At 36.7% G+C, this 20,483-nt stretch overlaps 1 protein-coding gene across 4 annotated transcripts in view; it reads left to right on the top strand.

The window, feature by feature from the left end:
• Positions 1-20,483, top strand: part of ELL (elongation factor for RNA polymerase II) — a 172,813-nt gene that overhangs the window by 54,486 nt on the left and 97,844 nt on the right. Inside the window, exon 1 of one of the 4 annotated variants that reach the window (XM_056822137.1) lies at positions 14,004-14,200. The exons of the other annotated variants lie outside the window; for them this stretch is intronic. Coding sequence (XP_056678115.1) covers positions 14,198-14,200 — 3 coding nt within the window. The 5' untranslated portion in view covers positions 14,004-14,197. Of the gene's footprint in view, positions 1-14,003; positions 14,201-20,483 lie in introns of those variants that run through there. 4 annotated transcript variants of the gene reach the window in all.

The following is a 20,483-nucleotide window of genomic DNA, read 5'->3' as shown; positions in this document are numbered from 1 at the left end:
TAATTTTCTTTTCCTCCCCCCCTCCCCCACTGATAGCTGACGCATGATTCCAAGAACACTGGGTGTTCTTGACTCGAACCCATTTCCGTAACTCTGATTATTATTAGAGTTTCAACAAGATATATAGAACATAACTATATGTTATTTTTATCATTGACATTCTTAGACTATATATCAAGGAATGAAATCTCTGGAGCAGATGGTATTTGGTCATTTTAATCACTTTTCAGAATGATTGAATCAGTTCACAGCTCTATTGACATCAATGGTGTAACCCCTTCAACATTGACTATTCCCATCTTTTGTTGTTTTTGGCAAATTGCTGGGTGTGATTTTTCATTATTTTAACACATGTTTCTCTTAATGTTCAGAAATTTCTTTGAGGTGGTGTTTAATAGTTTGCATATTTTCTTTTGGGAACTGTCCTTTGACCAATTATTGATTGTGTAATGGCCTTGTCTTATATATTTATCTTAGTTCCATATGTAACTTAAATATTAGTTCCTTATCAGAGAGATTTGGTACAAAGAAAACCCCTCTTTCCCCCCATAACAGGTCTCTTATTATGCTGGTTTCATTGATTTGGCTTATATCATATTGATGTTAAGAGAAAGTGAGATAATAACATATGTAAAGAGTTGTTTTGCAACTTTTAGTTTTTACTTTAAAATTCTAATTAATTAATTAATTAGTTAGTTAAGAGTATTTTTCCATGGTTACATGATTTATGTTTTTTCCCTTCTCTCCCCCTCCCGGAGGCAACAAGCAATTCTTCTGGGTTTTACATGTGTCATTGTTTGAAACCCATTTCCATATTATTACTATTTGGAATAGAGTGATCATTTAAAGTCAGCATCCCCAAGCATATCTCCATCAAACCATGCGATCCATCATATATTTTTCTTCAGCATTTCTACTCCCATCGTTCTTTTACTGGATGTGGATAGCATTCTTTCTCATAAGTTCCTCTGGATTGTCCTGGATCATTGCATTGCTGTTAGTAGCGAAGTCCATTATATTCAATTGTGCCACAGTGTTTCAGTCTCTGCATACAATGTTCTTCTGATTTTGCTTCTTTCACTCTGAATTAGTTCCTGGAAGCCGTTCCAGTTTACATGTGTGAAAGGAAATTCTTGGTCCTCTTTGTCTATTCTGAATTTACACTTGTAAAAAGGGAATCCTTTATTCTCTTTGAAGAGTCAGAGTTAATGCTTAAAGTACCCATGCTTGCACTGGGTGGAGGAGCTCACAAACCACTTGGAGAGTTTACACCTCAGTCAGCCAGAGGTCTGTGGACTCTTTTGATAGGTATTCACCTCTCCAGAGGGTGATATTTGGAGGGTACACACCCTTAGCTGTGGACCTTCAGAGGCCTTTGATAAGAGTTGACACTTTCAGGGGGCAGCTGGGTGGCTCAGTGGACTGAGAGCCAGGCCTAGAGACGGGAGGTCCTATGTTCAAATCTGGCCTGATACATTTCCCAGCTGGGTGACCCTGGGCAAGTCACTTGACCCCCATTGCCTAGCCCTTACCACTCTTCTGCCTTGGAGCCAATACACAGTATTGACTCCAAGACAGAAGGTAAGGGTTTAAAAAAAAAAAGAGAGAGTTGACACCTTTAGAAAATGACAGATGTGAATCCCACAGACACTGCCCCCCGAGCAGTGCTAGACAATTTGGAAGCTGTGATTAGCCCCTGTGAAGAGGGAAGGAGACAAGAAGCCACTATAAAAGGCCCTCAATTTCTGAGGCAAAAAGGAAGTCGGCTTCAAGGAGTTGGACTTCAAGAAGGAAGTCAGGTTAAGGAAGGTTGGCTCAAGGAAGAAAGTTGGCCTCAGAAGTCACCTTCACCTTGAGTCATTGTTTTGACCTGCCTCTTGAGGGAACTTGGGTGAGTGAATAGTTGGCTGTCCTTTACAGACCTCTGGAGAGAGTTTTAATTCCATTTGAAGTTCAACAAGTCCTAGTTGAGACAAGCACCAAAGCAATATTTAGTTAGATAGGCTAAATACCTTCTCTACCTTTGTATTTATTGATTGTGGAGATAATTTAGGGTTGTGACTTAAAAATCTAAATTAATTGGTCACCAGGGAAAAAATCCCAAATAAAATACCCAAGTCAGTCTGGAAATTTATGGTAATTTTAATTAATATAGAGGGAAGGATTTAAGGAGAAAGAGGGAAGGAAGGTATAGGATTTCTCCCGCCTGGTCTGTGCCAGGGGAGGTCAAGATTTCTGCCACTAGGTTTCTGAAGATTAGAGACTTTCTAAGAGGATAAAGTTGGAAAGTAAAGGAGAAAAACTCAGCCAGAAACTCACCACCGAACCGGACAATAGCTATAGCCATGCCAAGTTGCCAAAAGGCCCAGCACGCTGCCACAGCTAACTAACTCTCAGCCGCCAAAAGGTACTGGAGAGAGGAAGTGATGCGAAATATAGACCTTTTACTTTTGTGTCCCCTCCTCTAAATTTTCATGTCTACTAAGCATATCAGAGGCTTTTCTCCAGAACTGCCCATTCTTTTGTTCTCATCTTCTTTGATTAGATTATGTCTTTTGAGTTACTTAACACTTCTTTTGGTAAGTTCACCTTTTGTTAGTTATTTAACCTTTTTGTGATTAATTTACCCTTTATAGTTACTTCACACCTTTTTGTATTAAGATCTTGAAATAGACTTACCTTAAAGTTCTAGCTTCACTATGAAGAACTATGTACCTTCCTTGTTCAATCAGGAGATTACAATTTCATCTTCTCCATAAAGTAAGATCTAAGTAGGGAGGAGTAATCTAAATTTCACACTACTTTCACCTCTTTTATAAATAAAAGCTATTAAAGTCATTTTCAACTTTGAACATCTATTTCAGTCAAACCATTTAAATTTAACCCTTACACATGGAATTCCTCCATTAATGAACATTATTCCATTCAGCACAATAGTATTCCATCACCAACAAATACCATAATTTGTTTAGCCATTCCCTAGTCAATGGACACTCCCTTATTTTCCAGTTTTTTGCCACCACAAAGAGTGTGGCTATAAATATTTTTGTACAAGTCTTTTTCCTTATTATCTCTTTGGGGGTACAAACCCAGCAATGATATGACTGGATCAAAGGGCAGGCAGTCTTTTAAAGCCCTTTGGGCATAGTTCCAAATTGCCTTCCAGAAGGTTGGATTAATTCACAACTTCACCAACAATGCATTAGTGTCCCAATCTTGCCACATCCCTGCCAACATTTATTATTTTCCTTTGCTGTCATACTGTCTGATCTGCTAGGTGTGAAGTGATACCTCAGAGTTGTTTTGGTTTGCATTTCTCTAATTATGAGAGATTTAGAACACTTTTTCATGTGCTTATTGATAGTTTTGCTTGCTTTATCTGAAAACTGCCTATTCATGTCTCTTGCTCATTTATCAATTGGGGAATGGCTTGATTTTTTTGTACAATTGATTTAGTTCCTTATAAATTTGAGAAATTAGACCTTTGTCAGAGGTTTTTTTTTTTTTTTTAATGAAGATTTCCCCCAATTTGTTGCTTCTCTTCTAATTTTGGTTGCATTGGTTTGGTTTGTACAAAACCTTTTTAATGTAATCAAAATCATTCATTTTACATTTTGTAATATTCTCTATCTCTGGCTTGGTCCTAAATGTTTTCCTTTCCCATAAATGACAAGTATACTATTCTATGTTCATCTAATTACCCATTCTGAATTTATCTTGGTTTAGGGTGAGAAATGTTGATCTAAACCTAATCTCTCCCATACTGTTTTCCAGTTTTCCCAGCAGTTCTTTGCAAGTTTTAAAATACCATATAAATGCTAGTTATTTGTGCAAAGGCTTTTCACTTTTGTATAATTAAAACTATCCTGTTTATCCTTCAAGATCTCCTGCCCTTTCTTTGGTTAATCCTTCTTCTAGCCTCGAGATAAGGGGTCCTGGGTTCAAATTTGGTCTCAGACACTTACTAGCTGTATGACCCTGGGCAAGGCACTTAATTCCAATTACCCAGCCCTTGCCTAGCTCTTCTCACTGTTCTGCCTTAGAATGCTTACTTAGTATTGATTCTAAGACAGAAGGTATGGGTTTAAAAAAAATTCTTGTAGCCAGTGCAAAAGGCATTTTATTTAATTTGTATCTAATTTTTATATGATTTTGAATAAACACTTTGAGGATTTTTTTTTGTAGTGTATCCTGCCTTAAGACTTTAATTTAAACCTAATTTTTGCCAAGCCATTTTTTAGTTTTTTTAGTCTTTCTTGTCAAATAAAAATGTCTTCCTCAGGTAATTTATGGATGTTCTTGGATTTATTGAACTCTGGATTATTAATGTTTTTCTGTTTTTGATATACTGCTTTTCTATATTTACTAATATTAAGTATTTCTGATGGTTACTGCTCTGTAATATGATTCAAAGTCTGGAAGTGTTATTCCTCTTTAATTTTTACTTTTTGAATTATTTCCTTTTAGATTTTATACCTTTTATTCCATCACATATTCTGTTATTTTATCTAGTTGTATAAATTGTCCTTTTAAATTAAAATCCCTTACCTTCCATCTTGGAGTCAATACTGTGTATTGGCTCCAAGGCAGAAGAGTGTTAAGGGCTAGGCAATGGGGGTTAAGTGACTTGCCCAGGGTCACACAGCTGGGAAGTGTCTGAGGTCAGATTTGAACCTAGGATGTCCCGTCTCTAGGTCTGGCTTTCATCCACTGAGCCACCCAGCTGCCCCCTATAAATTGTCCTTTTGATAGTTTGGTCTAACACTAAATCTGTAAAATTAATTTGATAGTATCTTACTTTGTGTCATATTGACCTGGTCCAAACATGTTCTGAATATCTCTCTAATATTTACATTGGGCTTTTAAAGAGTGTTTTTTACAAGTTTTAATTTGTATAAACCTTGCCTCTTTTTGTTATTTCCTTCCTGGATCTTATTACTGCTGTATAGAAATGCTGTTTATTTTTGTAGGAGTTTATATTCTTTTTTTTTTAAACCCTTACCTTCTGTCTTGGAGTCAATACTGTGTATTGGCTCCAAGGCAGAAGAGTGGCAAGGGCTAGGCAATGGGGGTCAAGTGACTTGCCCAGGGTCACACAGCTAGGAAGTGGCTGAGGCCAGATTTGAACCTAGGACCTCCCGTCTCTAGGGCTGACTCTTAATCCACTGAGCTACCCAGCTGCCCCTAGGAGTTTATATTCTAATAGGAATAGGGGGAGGAATACACACAGGGAGAGATACAGTCTCTACCTGGCTGCAGAATAAATGGCAAGGTGCCCATCTTGGGGTAAGGCCCTTGGTGAATTGAGTGCATTGATAGTTGGACAGAATGTGAAACATGATCTGAGGCAAGCTAGCTAGAGAAAGTTGTGAGTACCTTAACTTAAGTATGTTAAATTTTTAAAAATGCAAATGTGTAAAGACTGTTGTAGTGGATGGTAGGGTCTCTCCTCAGAGACAGCAGGAATCTTGCCCTGACAAACTTTATGACCCCCATTTACTTCTCTTTACCCAGGGCAACTCTAAGACTATGATAAGCAGAACAGTGGTTGATTTACATTGATACAGTGAATTTCCTTTCTGAGAATTCCCTCCTACTATGAAATCAGCAAAGAGTTTTCTGCAAGTCTACTTCTTTTCCTTGTAGCTTCAGTATCTTCACCTCTTAAAATGGAGGTGTTAGAACTCATGTTCTCTATTTTAAGGCCCTTTCACATTTGCTGATGTGTGCTTTCATTAAAATATGTTCACTGTGGACTATTTTATTTTTTAAAATAAAACCCTTCTGTGTATTGGTTCCAAGGCAGAAGAGCAGTAGGGGCTAGGCAATATGGGGGTCAAGTGACTTGCCTAGGGTCACACAGCTAGAAAGTGACTGAGGTCAAATTTGAATCTAGGACCTCCTGTCTCTAGGTCTGGTTTTCATCCACTGAACCACCCAGCTGTCCCCTTGTGAAACTATTTTAACTTGATCAAGTTGACCAGTTTTGTCCTGGGAGATGAAGTATAAACAGGATTTTTATAATTGTGTATATATGTGTAGTTCAAATATTCAGAGAACTTGAGTATCTTTGCCTTCTCAAACTTGTTTTTTTAATACATTTTCTTACTCTGATTTATTCAGTAGTATTTTGTTCAATCATAATGGTTTATGATGGGATTCACAGTTGAAATATTCTGTCTTGGGAAATCTTGGTTTTTAGTTTAGTATCATGATTTGGGATATGAATATTAGAATTCTGTGTGTGACCAACTTTAAAATAAAGTGCAAAAAACTAGGTTGACTAAAGCATAGTGCTTCTTTCTCTCTAGGCCCAAGTTTCTTTCATGGCAAAATCTGTAGATTGGACTTAAAATCTTTTATTAATTTTTTTATTTTTTAAAATTCAATTTTATTTTCAGTTCCAAATTCTCTTCCTCCTCCTACCTCTTCCCCATCCATGAGAAGACAAAAAAAAATACAGTATCCATATGAAAATATATTTCTGCATTATTCATCTAAGGTAATTTTTAATTTTAACATTCTTTGATTCTATAAAACCACTGAGCCTTGCAAGGGGCTTCATAAATTTATGTATAATTGAATTGCCCATAATGTCTTATTCAAGAGAAAAATAATTTTCAATTCCTTTTTCAGTTTGTGATTTTTACCTAGAATCTGAAAGTGCACAATACAAAAATATTTTCCACAGTTTAAGTGCCCTTATGTCAAACTTTCCAGTAAATAAATAAAAGAATTCTTGAAACATATTTCTCAATCGTTTGTACTTACTGGAATAGAGAGAAAAGTTGCCAGAAAGTCTCCAACCAGTGCTTTTTTTAGGGCTTAAAACTTCTCTTCCTCCTTTTCTGCACTTGCTTTCTCAAAAAGTTGGGGTTAGTTTCATGAATTATAAAGTAAATTATAATAACCCATTAGTCCCTGTTGGAATTGTTGAAATTTGTCAGTCATGTCCTGTGAGTCCTGTTTCCTGATCTAAAAGAGGGAAGCAGAAAAATAAATAAAACAGGAGGTGGAGTAGATCAAAACAAACATTTATTAAGCACCTTCTATACAGTTTTGCCCTCAAGGATCTAGATGATGTCAAAAGTCACTTTTAAATCTTATATTCCATATTCTGTGCTTTTCAGGCCCCTCCCATCTTTGACGTGTCTTTTGTAAGCTCTGACATTCTGTGTTCTAAAAATAGCTGTGCTTTAACTTTCTTTAGAATGTGGATCCAGTGGTGATATAATATACCCTATCATTCAGGAGAGAAGTGGCTTAAGATTTCTTCTAACCAGATGAGTTAGAAGTCTGCACTTATTTATGAAACACTTTAATGTGCAAGGTCTAATGCTGTGCAAGACATTACTAAGACTTCATTCTTACTGTCAAAAAGAGGGATAGGAATAGGCAAACAATTGCTGTTCAAAGTAGAGACTAAGGATGTAAAAAGATTAAAACAAAATGATGTATGAAATCCAAGGAAGTTTTAATTAGAAGGATATAAAACAATAATAGCTAGGATTTCTACCAAGGCAGCTACGTGGTACGCTAGATGAAGCTCTGCACCTGGAGTCAGGATTTCAATTCTAGGTGGCTTTGTGGATTGAGAACCAGGCCTAGAGATGGGAGGTCCTGGGTTCAAATGTGATCTCAGATGTTTCCTATTGCCTAGCTCTTACTGCTCTAATGCCTTAGAACCAATACTTAGTATTGATTCTAAGAAGGAAGGTAAGAGTTATTTAAAATAAAGTTCAATTCCTGCCCTAGACACTTACTAGCTATATGATCCTGGGCAAATCACTTAACTTTGTGTGATTCCTAGGTAAGTCATTTAACCCAGTTTGCTTCAATTTCCTTGACTGTAAAATAAAATGTAGAAGGAAATGGCAAATCACTCTAGGATCTTTGCCAAAAAAACCCCAAATGGGGTCACAAAGAGTTGGACATGACCAAAACAACCGAACAACAAAAAGAAAAAATCTTTAATACTTTGTTTGCAAAGCCTTTTACATGTTTCCATTTGATCCTCACAACAACCCTGAGAAGTAGTTGCTATTATTATCTATTCTATAGATGAGGAGAGTAAGGCTGAGAGAGTTAAGTGACTTACCTCAGTTACCTCGGGACCACACAATTAGTGTTTGAGGCAAGGTTTGAACTCAGATCTTTCTGATTCCAAATCCAGGACTATTTCTATTTTACCATGCTGCCTTTTTTCCTTCATGGGGGAGGTGGCATTTGAACTGGATCTTAAAGGACTAGTAGGATTTTAACTTGTAAGTGTGAGAATTAGATTTTAATGGGATACACACACATACGCATGGATATGTACATTTAAAAACAATCGTGTTCAGTATAGTAGAATGTGCTTGAAGTTATTATATAGAATGTTTGACCTAATCAGATACTGATTTTAAAGTTAGTGTTAGATTCTAAACATAGCATCAAAGTAATAATGTTTGTATTAATAACACCTCTTTGATATTTTCTGGAGCTATCAGTAATGAGATCTTTTGTGGCATAAAAGTGTTAATAGGAAAAAAGGTTCAATTTCCCCAATGCTGGCCTTTCCTTGGCTCTCTCCACAAATCATTCTTTTTTGATCCCAGTGGCCAGTAGGCTTTTAGCCCATCCAAAGAAATGGTGTGAGGATTTTTGGTTTATAAAAAAGGATACTATTCCTTGAAGCTCCTCAGGGAAATCAGGCTGTCCATGCTAATTGAAACACTAGTCTGGCTAAAGAGCGTGTTATGTGAAGGCAGAGTTGGGGAAATCTGTCTAGAAGATTTGATACATGTGGTCTTGTGGGTAGATCTTAAGACTTGAAGTCAGGAAGACAATATTCCAAACTAACCTGTCACACTTGCTGACTGTGTGATCCAGGACAAGTCATTTTAGCATCTCTAAGCTTCACTTTCTTCATCTTTAAAATGAAGCAGTTGGACTATATAGATGGCCTTAAGGTTTCCTTCTAGTCCTAAATGTATGATTCTATGTTCTTGTGATGCTGTTAGTTAAAAAAAAAGATTTGCACTAATTGTTTTTTTGAGATCCTTTTCAGTTCTAATATTCTATGTACTATGTTAATTAATAGCTTTAAGTAATTCTTATCTTTATGTTGCTTTAAGGTTTAAAAAGGTTTTTTTTTTTTTTAAGGTTTTCTCACTTTAGCTGCCCTGAAAGGTAGGTACCTGGTATAAGTACTGTTATGGGTCTTGGAGGTCCCTTTCAGCCTAGGTCATCATTTGTCTTGATGGTTGATCTCACCTGTGGAGTAGCTGGGTCTTTGTGGGAGTTTTCTTTTTTCCCATACATCCTTTCCATTTGACACATAAGCATCTTTTATTTGTAAGCATTAATTAAATTCATAGCACACTGATGATGTAAGCATTACACCGATTTCATGGGTGGGGACCTATGTACAATAGTAAGAATAGCTTTTAATTTCTAGGCATAGATAAAAGAGGAATTGAAAGAACTTGGATCTTAACCTATATCACTGGCTTCTAAATCCATTTCTGCCTTTGGAATGGCTAGATGACCTAGGGCAGGTTGACAGGTCTTTTAAGATCTCCATTTCCTCATCTGTAAAATGAAAGAATTGGACTAAATTATTAATAAGCTCCTAAGAGAGGGAACATTGATTGAATAAACTTACATGACAGAATAGACTTTGACAACTCCATTTTCCTTTCTTTGCCTTTCAGGATTGATGGCTGAACTTATTTATTGTTTGGTCTTTTGTAGTTTTAGTATTGTTCTTATTTTTCTCATAGTAATAATCTCTGAAATTTTGTATTTATCCCATCCCTATTCCAGAATTCAAACTTCCCAAAACATCCCACACCACTCCTCCCTTCCACTGTTATAACTAAAGACTCACTTCATATGTGACTGATAAAAATAGATCATTTGCTTTATTATTTCTTGATGTCTCATGGAGTTAGCTTCTTCTTGCCCAATTCTACTTTTTAAAGGATTATTTTCTTCAATGAGCTTTTGTACCACTTTTTCCATGTGTTCAATTTTGAGTTCTTCAGTGGATTTTTGTGTCTTTTTTACCATTGACCTGTTCTGTTTTTTAAGGTATTTCCTTCAGTATTTTTTTTTGCCTCCTATACCAGACTTTTTGTTTTTTTAATCCTTACCTTCTATACAATACAATACTGTGTATTGGTTCAAGGCAGAAGACTGAGTAATGGGGATCAAATGACTTGCCTAGGGTTACACAGGTGAAAGTGTCTGAAAACAGATTTGGACCCAGGACCTCCTGTCTCTAGGCCTGATTCTTAGTCCACTGAGCTACCTAACTGCCCCCTCCAAACTGTTGACTCTTCCCCCCCCATAATTTTCTTGTATCATTTTCATTTATTTCCTCACTTTTCCCTCTACCTTTCAAATTTGATTTTTAAAATCCACTTTTGAGCTCTTCCAGAAACTCTTTTGGGGTTTGAGACCAATTTTCATTTTTCTTTGAGGCTTTGGACATGGCTGTTTTGACTTTATTGTCTTCTTCTGAATTTGTGTTTTGAACTTCTCTGTCACCATAGTAACTTTATATAGTCATGTTCTTTTTTGTTGTTTGCTCAGTTTTCCAGCCTATTATTCTTAAGATAAGGTTGGACTCTTTTCCTGGGGTGGATGGTCACTGTTCCAAGCTTCAGATTGTTCATGTAGCTACTTTCAGAGCTAGTTCTAGGGGTCTTTAAGTTTTCAGTCCTTTCAGTGGTATAATCTAAGGAGAGGTATGTTGACTACTCCCATGGCCTATGCTCTTTATGAATGACCACCACAAACACTCTTTTCTGCACTGGTACTGTGAATGGGATTCCTGCTTCCCTGAAGCTGCAAACTCTGGTGTGTTCTAGAGTTCCCTCTTATACTGAGATTGCAACTAATATCTGCTTTGGGGCAATGTAACAGAGTTCTAAGCCCAGTGCTAGCAAAAGGACCTATGTAATCTCCTTCTGACCAGTTGTCTGTTCCCTTTACCATCTGAAAGTAGGCCATTTGCAAAGAACTCTCATCTCCCTTTTTCTTTACCTCATAACCTCCATTTTCTTTCTCCTCCACCTTCTCTTTTTACAAAGACTGATAAAGAGGTGACTTTTCTTGCTTGTACTTTGTTTGCCTATATGTTTGATCCCATCCCCTACTGACTTCTGCAGGAGATTGTCCCCACTATCATCCATTTCCCCCTCCCCTCTTTCATATCTACTTTTTCTCATCCTCTCTCCCTTTATCTTTGTCCCAATACCTGGCTTCCAAGCTCATCACTTATTTGAAACTGTCCTTTTCAAAGTCAAAAGAGTCAATATGTAGTAGAAAGAGTGTTGACTTTGGAGTTAAAGGACCTGTGTTCAAATTTAACACCTCTGCCTCTTGTTAATAACGCAGCAAGTCACTTAATCTCCCCTGGTCTCATGTTTTCGACTGTCCTGAGAGTTTTTCTTTTTGTGTTCTACATTCTTTCAGGAGTTCACATGAATCCAATTATCATCTCTATTCAGATGACTCCCAGATCTTTATTTTCAGTACTAGGCTCTCCTGAACAGTTGGAAGGAATTTCCAAAGAGAAAAATTCTACTACCTTTCAAAGTAGCTCTTTCCATTCTTGAATATTTCTAATTGTTAGGAAATTTTCCCTAATATCAAATCTAAATTTACCTCTTTGTAATACCTATTATTTCTGGTTCCACCCTTTGTTACCAGGCTAAACAAGCCTTAATTCCTCTCCACCTGAAAGCCTTTCAGATACTTGAAAACAATTATTATAATCTTCCCTGAGTGTTCTTTAAGCTAAACAACCTCAGTTCTTCAACCCTTTCTGATGTGACATGGTGTCAGGGACTTTCACCATCTTGGAAACTCTCTGTATTTTCAATGTCCTTCTCAAACAATTGTGCACAGGACTGAATCTATTATTCTAGATGAGGTCTAATAACAGCAGAGTTTACACAGTATATTTTATAGTTTCTCTTCCTATTCTTGGGAGCTTATGGTTGCCTTCTTATGGCCCATGTCCAAAACCATATCACACTGCTAACTCAGTGTTGAACTCATAGGCCCCTGAAATATTTGTATCTTTTTCAGAATAGCTGATGTCTATCCATACCCCAACCCTCTTATACTAGTGAAGTGAAGTTGATTTTTACACTAAAGTGTAAGACTTTACATTTATCCCCATTGAATTTCATCTTACTCTATTCAGACCAATGCTCTAACCTTTCAGGATGCTTTTGGTCTGTCTTAACCTTTTATCTTTTAAAAGAGAGCAGCTTCTATGGCTTCATTCAAGACATTTATTCAGATGATAGAGAGGGTCATATACATATCCCTGGGATACTCCACTGAAGGCATCTTGCTCTATGGCCTTGAAGTATCTCAGCTATTCTTTGAGTATAACCATCCAACCAATTCTGAATCCTTCTGGGCCAACCCTGACCTCTTAATTTTTCTCAACTAGACTAGTATAAGATACTTGTCATAAGATTTAATTAAATTTGGGTCAATTGAGTTGATAGCATGTCCCCATTTCCTTTATCTGCTGGTTTAGTAGAGAGAGTTGTTTGGTGCAGCCAAAGGAGCCTTGGCTTTGGAGTCAGAGGACTTGTTAACTGCCCATATGACACAGGCAACCTAATGGTTCAGCCTTAGGTTATTTTTCTGTAAAATGGGGAGATCAGACCCCAGTGGTTGCTTATTACCTCCAGGATCAAAGATAGACATATTTAAAGCTTTTCTCAACCTGGTCCAGCCTATTTTCTGGTATCATACATTCCTTTGTGCTGTTTCTCCTAGCTGGTGCTCTATCTCCTATTTCTTTGTGACTGGTCTGTCCTCTAGATCTGTAATCTGTTACTTCTTCACTTCTAGGAGGCATCTAGGTGATACAGTAGAAAGTACAGTAGGTCTGGAAGACCTGTTTTTCAAATATGACTAAAGATACTTAGCAACAAGCAAGTATTTGGCAAGCCTTACTCAACTTCTGTTTGCCCCAGTTTCCTCAGTTGTAAAATGGGGAAAATAATAGCACATATCTCTCACATAACTCCACCTTTGTGAGGATCAAATGAGATAATATTTGTAAAGTTCCCAGCACATATTAAGTTCTATATAAATGCCAATTCTTTTCCCTTCCACTCTCAGATTTCCTTATGTTACCAAAGTTCAGCTCAAGTGTTACCTTATACATGATCTATCTTTTCTACTCCCTGTCTCCCTAGTTGTTCTCCATACTCCATGCCCTCTCCCCCTAATATCACCTTGTATGTATTTTGTATGTCTTATGTTCCTTTTTGTCTCTCCCAGGTAAAGTTTGCCTCTGAGGGCAGGGGTTATTTTCATTTTTGTCTTTGTTTTCCAGGCCAGGTACCCATGATAGGCACAGTCTTGCTTGTTTGTAGGTTTTTTGTTTGTTTGTTTGTTTTTGTTTTTTAAACCCTTACCTTCTGTCTTGGAGTCCAAGGCAGAAGAGTGGTAAGGGCTAGGCAATGGGGGTCAAGTGACTTGCCCAGGGTCACACAGCTGGGAAGTGTCTGAGGCCAGATTTGAACCTAGGATCTCCCATCTCTAGGGCTAGCTCTCAATCCACTGAGCTACCCAGCTGCCCCTTGTTTGTAGGGTTTAAAGATGCTTTGTGTGATCTCATTGGGTCTTGACACTGCACTGTGAGTTAAGTATTATAGGTAGTTATTTCCATTTTAATGATAAAGAAACTAAGGCTTAAAGAATTAATTATGTTTTATGGAAGAGGAATCTAAGGCCTACCTAAAGAAGGAAGGTAACTTTACCATGGTTAAGTGGTATTAGTTACTGGCAGAGTGGGAAGTAGAATTAGAACACGTGACTAAATGTTTACTAATTGTTGCTTCTTCCCAACTTTTGTTACCCTAGTTCAGTTGCTAGAGACAAATGCAGATATGTGACATGTTAGTCAAATTAATTGAGATTTCTAAAATTAATGCTCAATTTACATAAGGGTTTTTGGGAAACATTTTATACGCTTTAATTTTAGGAACTTTTATTTCTTAACTCTTTTTGGCTTACAGAGTCAAACTTGAGACGGCCCAATCATTGTTCTCTCAAGTAATCTCAGGAGATGAGTATTGTCTCCAGGGGATATTTCTCTGGAAGGATGCATTCTGTACACAGGACATGCTGACACACTGGCCAGACACTGGCAAAGCCTTCTTATGAGCAATATGCTATGGTATGTCATGGTGTGGTACCCTGGGGAAAAGTGATATTGCTTGATGCACCCATTCATCGCTGTCAGAGAGCCTGGCTTTATGGGAGAGTAATTCAGTATAGAGAGGAAAGCCAATGTATCTCAGACTTGTGGGCAATGTGGAATCCTGCCATGTGGCAGTTCCAGGGTGGGTTGGTTACAGAGGGGCAAGTGAGGAAAGTGGTGGTTATGGTTATAGTGTTTCCTGTGTGTGTGCAGTTCAAACCAGGTTTGAACTAGTGTGAATTCCTTTTCCTGGTTGGTGTTTCTTTTTTGGTAAGATTTTTCAGGAGGAGAGAGAGAAGGGAAGAATTAAGAACTCAAAATAAAAAAAAAATTAAAATTATGTTTACATGTAATTGAGGAAAAATAAAATAATTTTTAAAAATTCTCTTTCTGTTCTTGTGCCTGTAGGAGAAATGGGATGGGGGTGGGGGTGGGGATGTATTGTGCTTCTATTTTAATTATGAAACTTTAGGGTCTAAAATCATGCTCTAAAACTACAAATGGGATTATAAGAACATAGTTTCTTTATGTTTAAAATGAGAAGTTTGGAATAAGTAATTTCTTTTTGAAAATCAGTTTTATTGATATCTTTAATTTTTATATCACATTTCTCTTACCCTATCCTTCCAGAGTAAAGCAAATCCATTGTAGTAAAGTCACATAGTACTTTTTACATGTATTTGATCCACACAATTCCTTTTTAAATAGATAGTGTATGAGAATTATAACTCATTTTATAGATGAGAAAACCAGGATTCAGAAAGCTAAAATGTGCCTTGACCAAGACCATTTGAGCAGTAAGTGGCAGGGCTGGGTTCCTCGCAGGCCCCACTGCTGAGCCTTCACTCCCTTTTTCCCCACACCCGGCTGATGTTAAAAACTCTAAGAGAGGTTACAGATGCAATATGTGCAGTTCATTGATTTCTTGCCCAGTGCTACAGAGAAGATTTTTGGAGGAGTAGGGACTAAAAAGAGTTCTCTTGCTTTTTAGTGTGGCGAATGTAAAATTATTTTAATTGCTATCAAGTATTTTTAAAAAATTACAAGAGATTTCTGTTGCTTTCTATCTATCCTGGATCTTCAGTAAGTTACTTTTGAATTAATGTGGGCAGCCTAGATTTATACAAATTAAAAAATATATGTTTGGGAATCTGGTTTTGTTACTGCAGAAGATGTACTTCTCACCTGACATAGGGAATCATTAAATGTGTGTGTGTGATTGTATTTGTTGCTCTGTTGCTAAAATGAATGTCGTGGTTCATCATTGAACTTAAGACCTCCTACAGTAGCCTTTATTGTGAGTGAGCATAGTTTTTTAGTGCAGCTGCAGAAAGCTGAGCTTTGTGGAAGCTGTGTTAGAGTTTAAAATTATTTTATTTGGTCAAATTCAAACATTATTCATTGGTTACAAAAATCATATTCTATTCCTCCCTCCCCTCCCTCCACCCCTCCCATGGCTGATGTGGAATTCCACTGGGTATTACATGTATCCTTAATCAGAATTCATTTCCATGTTGTTGGTGTTTGCATTAGGGTGTTCATTTAGAGTCTACATCCCCAATCATATCCCCTCGACCCATGTCATCAAGCAGTTGTTTTACTTCTGTGTTTCTACTCCCTCAGTTTTTCGTCTGAATGTGGATAGTGTTCTTTCTTATAGATCTCCCGGGGTTGTTCAGGAACACTGCATTGCCACTAATGGAGAAGTCCATTACATTCGATTGTACCACAGTGTACCTCTGTGTACAATGTTTTCCTGGTTCTGCTCCTTTCCCTCTGCATCACTTCCTGGAGGTTGTTCCAGTTCCGAGGGAATTCCTCCACTTTATTATTCCTTTGAGCACAATAGTATTCCATCACTAACATATACCACAATTTATTCAGCCATTCCCCAATTGAAGGGCATCCCCTCATTTTCCATTTTTTTTTGCCATCACAAAGAGTGCAGCTATGAATATTTTTGTACATGTCTTTTTCCTTATTATCTCTTTGGGGTAAAAACACAACAGTGCTATGGCTGGATCAAAGGGTAGACAGTCTTTTATCGCCCTTTGGGCATAGTTCCAAATTGCCCTCCAGAATGGTTGGATCAATTCACAACTCCACCAGCAATGAATTAGTGTTCCCACTTTGCCACATCCCCTCCAACATTCATTACTTTCCTTTGCTGTCATGTTGGCCAATCTGCTCGGTGTGAGGTGATATGTCAGAGTTGTTTTGATTTGCATCTCTCTGATTATAAGAGATTTAGAACATTTTTTCATGTGCTTATTAATAGTTTTGATTTCTTTAACTGAAAACTGCCTATTCATGTCCCTTGCCCATTTTTCAATTGGAGAATGGCTTAATTTTTTGTACAACTGGTTTAACTCTATAAATTTGAGTAATTAGACCTTTGTCAGAGGTTTTTGTTATGAAGATTGTTTCTCAATTTGTTGCCTCCCTTCTAATTTTAATTACATTGGTTTTGTTTGTACAGAAACTTTTTAATTTGATGTAGTCAAAATTATTTATTTTATATTTTTGTGACTCTTTCTAAGTCTTGCTTGGTTTTAAAATCTTTCCCTTCCCAAAGGTTTGACAATGTATACTATTCTGTGTTCACCTAATTTTCTTATAGTTTCCTTCTTTATGTTCAGGTCATTCACCCATTCTGAGTTTATCTTGGTGTAGGGTGTGAGGTGTTGAACCAAACCTAATCTCTCCCACACTGTCTTCCAATTTTCCCAGCAGTTTTTATCAAATAATGGATTTTTGTCCCCAAAGCTGGGGTCTTTAGGTTTGTCATAGACTGTCTTGCTGAGGTCATTTACCCCAAATCTATTCCACTGATCCTCCTTTCTGTCTCTTAGCCAGTACCAAATTGTTTTGATGACCACTGCTTTGTAATATAGTTTGAGATCTGGGACTGCAAGGCCACCTTCCTTTGTATTTTTTTTTCCATTATTTCCCTGGATATCCTTGATCCTTTGTTCTTCCAAATGAACTTTGTTATGTTTTTTTCTAATTCAGTAAAAAAGTTTTTTGGAAGTTCCATGGGTATGGCACTAAATAGATAGATAAGTTTGGGTAGGATGGTCATTTTTATTATGTTAGCTCGTCCCACCAATGAGCAATCAATGTTTTTCCAATTTTTTAGATCTAGTTTTAATTGTGTGGAGAGTGTTTTGTATTTGTGTTCATATAGTTCCTGTGTTTATCTTGGCAGATAGATTCCTAAGTATTTTATATTGTCTCTGGTGACTATAAATGGAATTTCTCTTTCTAATTCTTGCTGCTGAACTGGGTTGGAGATATATAGAAATGCTGATGACTTATGCGGGTTTATTTTGTATCCTGCAACTTTGCTAAAGTTGTTGATTATTTTGACTAGCTTTTTGATTGATTCTCTAGGATTCTTTAAGTAAATCATCATATCATCCGCAAAGAGTGACAGCTTGGTCTCCTCATTGCCAATTTTAATACCTTCAATTTCTTTTTCTTCTCTAATTGCTACTGCTAGTGTTTCTAGTACAATATTAAATAGTAAAGGTGATAATGGGCATCCTTGTTTTACTCCTGATCTTATTGGGAAGGCTTCGAGTTTATCCCCATTGCAGATGATGTTTGCTGATGGTTTTAGATATATACTGTTTATTATTTTTAGGAAAGGCCCTTCTATTCCTATACTTTCTAGCATTTTCAATAGGAATGGGTATTGTATTTTATCAAAGGCTTTTTCTGCATCGATTGAGATAATCATGTGATTTTTGTCGCTTTGCTTGTTAATATGGTCAATTATGTGGATGGTTTTCCTAATATTGAACCATCCTTGCATTCCTGGTATGAATCCTACCTGATCATAGTGGATAACCCTTGTGATGACTTGCTGGAGTCTTTTTGCTAGTATCCTATTTAAGATTCTTGCATCTATATTCATTAGGGAGATTGGCCTATAGTTTTCTTTCTCTGTTTTTAATCTGCCTGGCTTTGGGATCAGTACTATGTTTGTGTCGTAAAAAGAATTTGGTAGAACCCCTTTTTGGCTTATTCTGTCAAATAGTTTGTATAATATTGGGATTAGTTGTTCTTTGAATGTTTGATAGAATTCATTTGTGAATCCATCTGGACCTGGGGATTTTTTCTTAGCAAGTTCTTTTTTTGGCTTGTTCAATTTCTTTTTCTGATATGGGGTTGTTTAGGTAATTTATTTCTTCCTCTTTTAGTCTAGGCAATTTATATTTTTGTAAGTATTCATCCATATCACCTAGATTGCTATATTTTTTGCCATATAATTGGACATAGTAGTTTTTAATGATTGCCTTAATTTCCTCTTCATTAGAGGTGGGGTCTCGCTTTTCATCTTGGATACTGTCAATTTGTTTTTGTTTTTGTTTTTTTAATTAGACTGGCTAGTGCTTTGTCTATTTTATTTGTTTTTTCAAAGTACCAGCTTCTAGTTTTATTTATTAAATTAATAGTTCTTTGACTTTCAGTTTTATTGATTTCTCCTTTGATTTTTAGGATCTCTAATTTAGTCTTCATCTTAGGATTTTTAATTTGTTCACTTTCTAGTTTTTTAATTTCCATGACCAATTCATTGACCTCTGCCCTTCTTAATTTGTTTATATATGAACTCAAGGATACACATTTCCCCCTGCATACTGCTTTGGCTGTATCCCATAGGTTTTGAAAGGATGTCTCACCATTGTCATTTTCTTCAATGAAGTTTTATTGATTGTTTTTACAAATCGTTCTTTAACTAGCCAGTTTTGGAGAATCATATTGTTTCATTTCAAATTAATTTTTGATTTATCTCTCCATATGTACCTTTACTAATTATTATTTTCATTGCATTGTGGTCTGAGAAGGTTGCATTTATTATTTCTGCCCTTTTGCCCTTGTTTGCAATGTTTTTGTGCCCTAATACATGGTCAATTTTTGTGAATGTACCATGTGCTGCTGAAAAGAAGGTGTATTCCTTTTTGTCCCTGTTTATTTTTCTCCACATGTCTACTAACTCTAATTTTTCCTAAGATTGCATTTGCTTCTCTCACCTCTTTCTTATTTATTTTTTGGTTTGATTTATCTAGTTCGGATAGAGGAAGGTTCAGATCTCCCACTGGTATAGTTTTTCTGCCTATTTCATCTTTGAGCTCCTCTAGTTTCTCCTTTAGAAATTTGGATGTTATGCCATTTGGTGCATACATGTTGAATACAGATATTTCCTCATTGTCTATACTGCCTTTTATCAGGATGTAATTACCTTCCCTATCTCTTTTAACTAGATTTATTTTTACTTTGGCTTTGTCAGATATCATGATTGCGACTCCTGCCTTCTTTTTATTAATTGATGCCCAATAGATTTGGCTCCATCCTCTTACTTTCACCCTATGTGTATCTATCTTCCTCATGTGTGTTTCCTGCAGATAGTATACAGTAGGGTTTTGGATTCTAATCCACTCTTTTATTTGCTTGCTTTATTTGCTTTTATTTATTTGCTTTATTTGTTTTATGGGTGAGTTCATTCCATTCACATTCAGAGTTATGATTACTAGCTGTGTATTTCCCAGCATTTTGATTTCTATTCCTGGTCCTGCCTTTTCTTCTTTCACTATTTCCTTCTACACCAGTTTTTGTTCATAATCATTCCCCCTAGTTCCCACCCTTATTTATTTCCTTTTGTACCCCCTCACTTCTAATCCCTCCCTTATTTTCACCTTCAGTCTTTTTAAAGCCCCCCACCCCCACCCCCTGTACTGCTTCCCTCCCCACCAGTCCTTTTTTTACCCTTCTCTTCCCCTAGAGGGCGCAAATCTATTCTCTGCCCCAATGGATTGGATTGTTCTTCCCTCTTTGCATCAGTTCCAAAGCATGTAAGAGTTGAATATTTCCTATCTCCAACCTCTTTACCCTTCCAGTGTATCGAAGTTCTCCCTCCTTCCGCCATGAGCTACTTTGTGACATATCCATATCAATTTACCCCCATTTGTTTCTTTTCCCATTTCTTTTAGTATTAGCCTCTTTTTTTTTTTTAGTTCTGGTTGTGTGTGTGTGTATATATATACACACACATATATATACACACATATATACATACATGTATATGTATTTATGCATGCATATATCTATATACCTATTTATGTCTTGTGCTTTCATCCCATACAGTTTGTCACTGTTCCCTCTAAGTGTAATTCTTCTAACTGCCCAGGTGATAGCAACAGTTTTGAAGAGTTACTAATGACCTATTTTCTTATAGGGATACATATTTTAACTTATT

Source organism: Monodelphis domestica, chromosome 3 (assembly GCF_027887165.1).
Source record: "Monodelphis domestica isolate mMonDom1 chromosome 3, mMonDom1.pri, whole genome shotgun sequence".
NCBI lineage: Eukaryota > Metazoa > Chordata > Mammalia > Didelphimorphia > Didelphidae > Monodelphis > Monodelphis domestica.
Note: the sequence above shows the minus strand (reverse complement) of the source record. Positions and strands in the feature narration are given on the sequence as shown.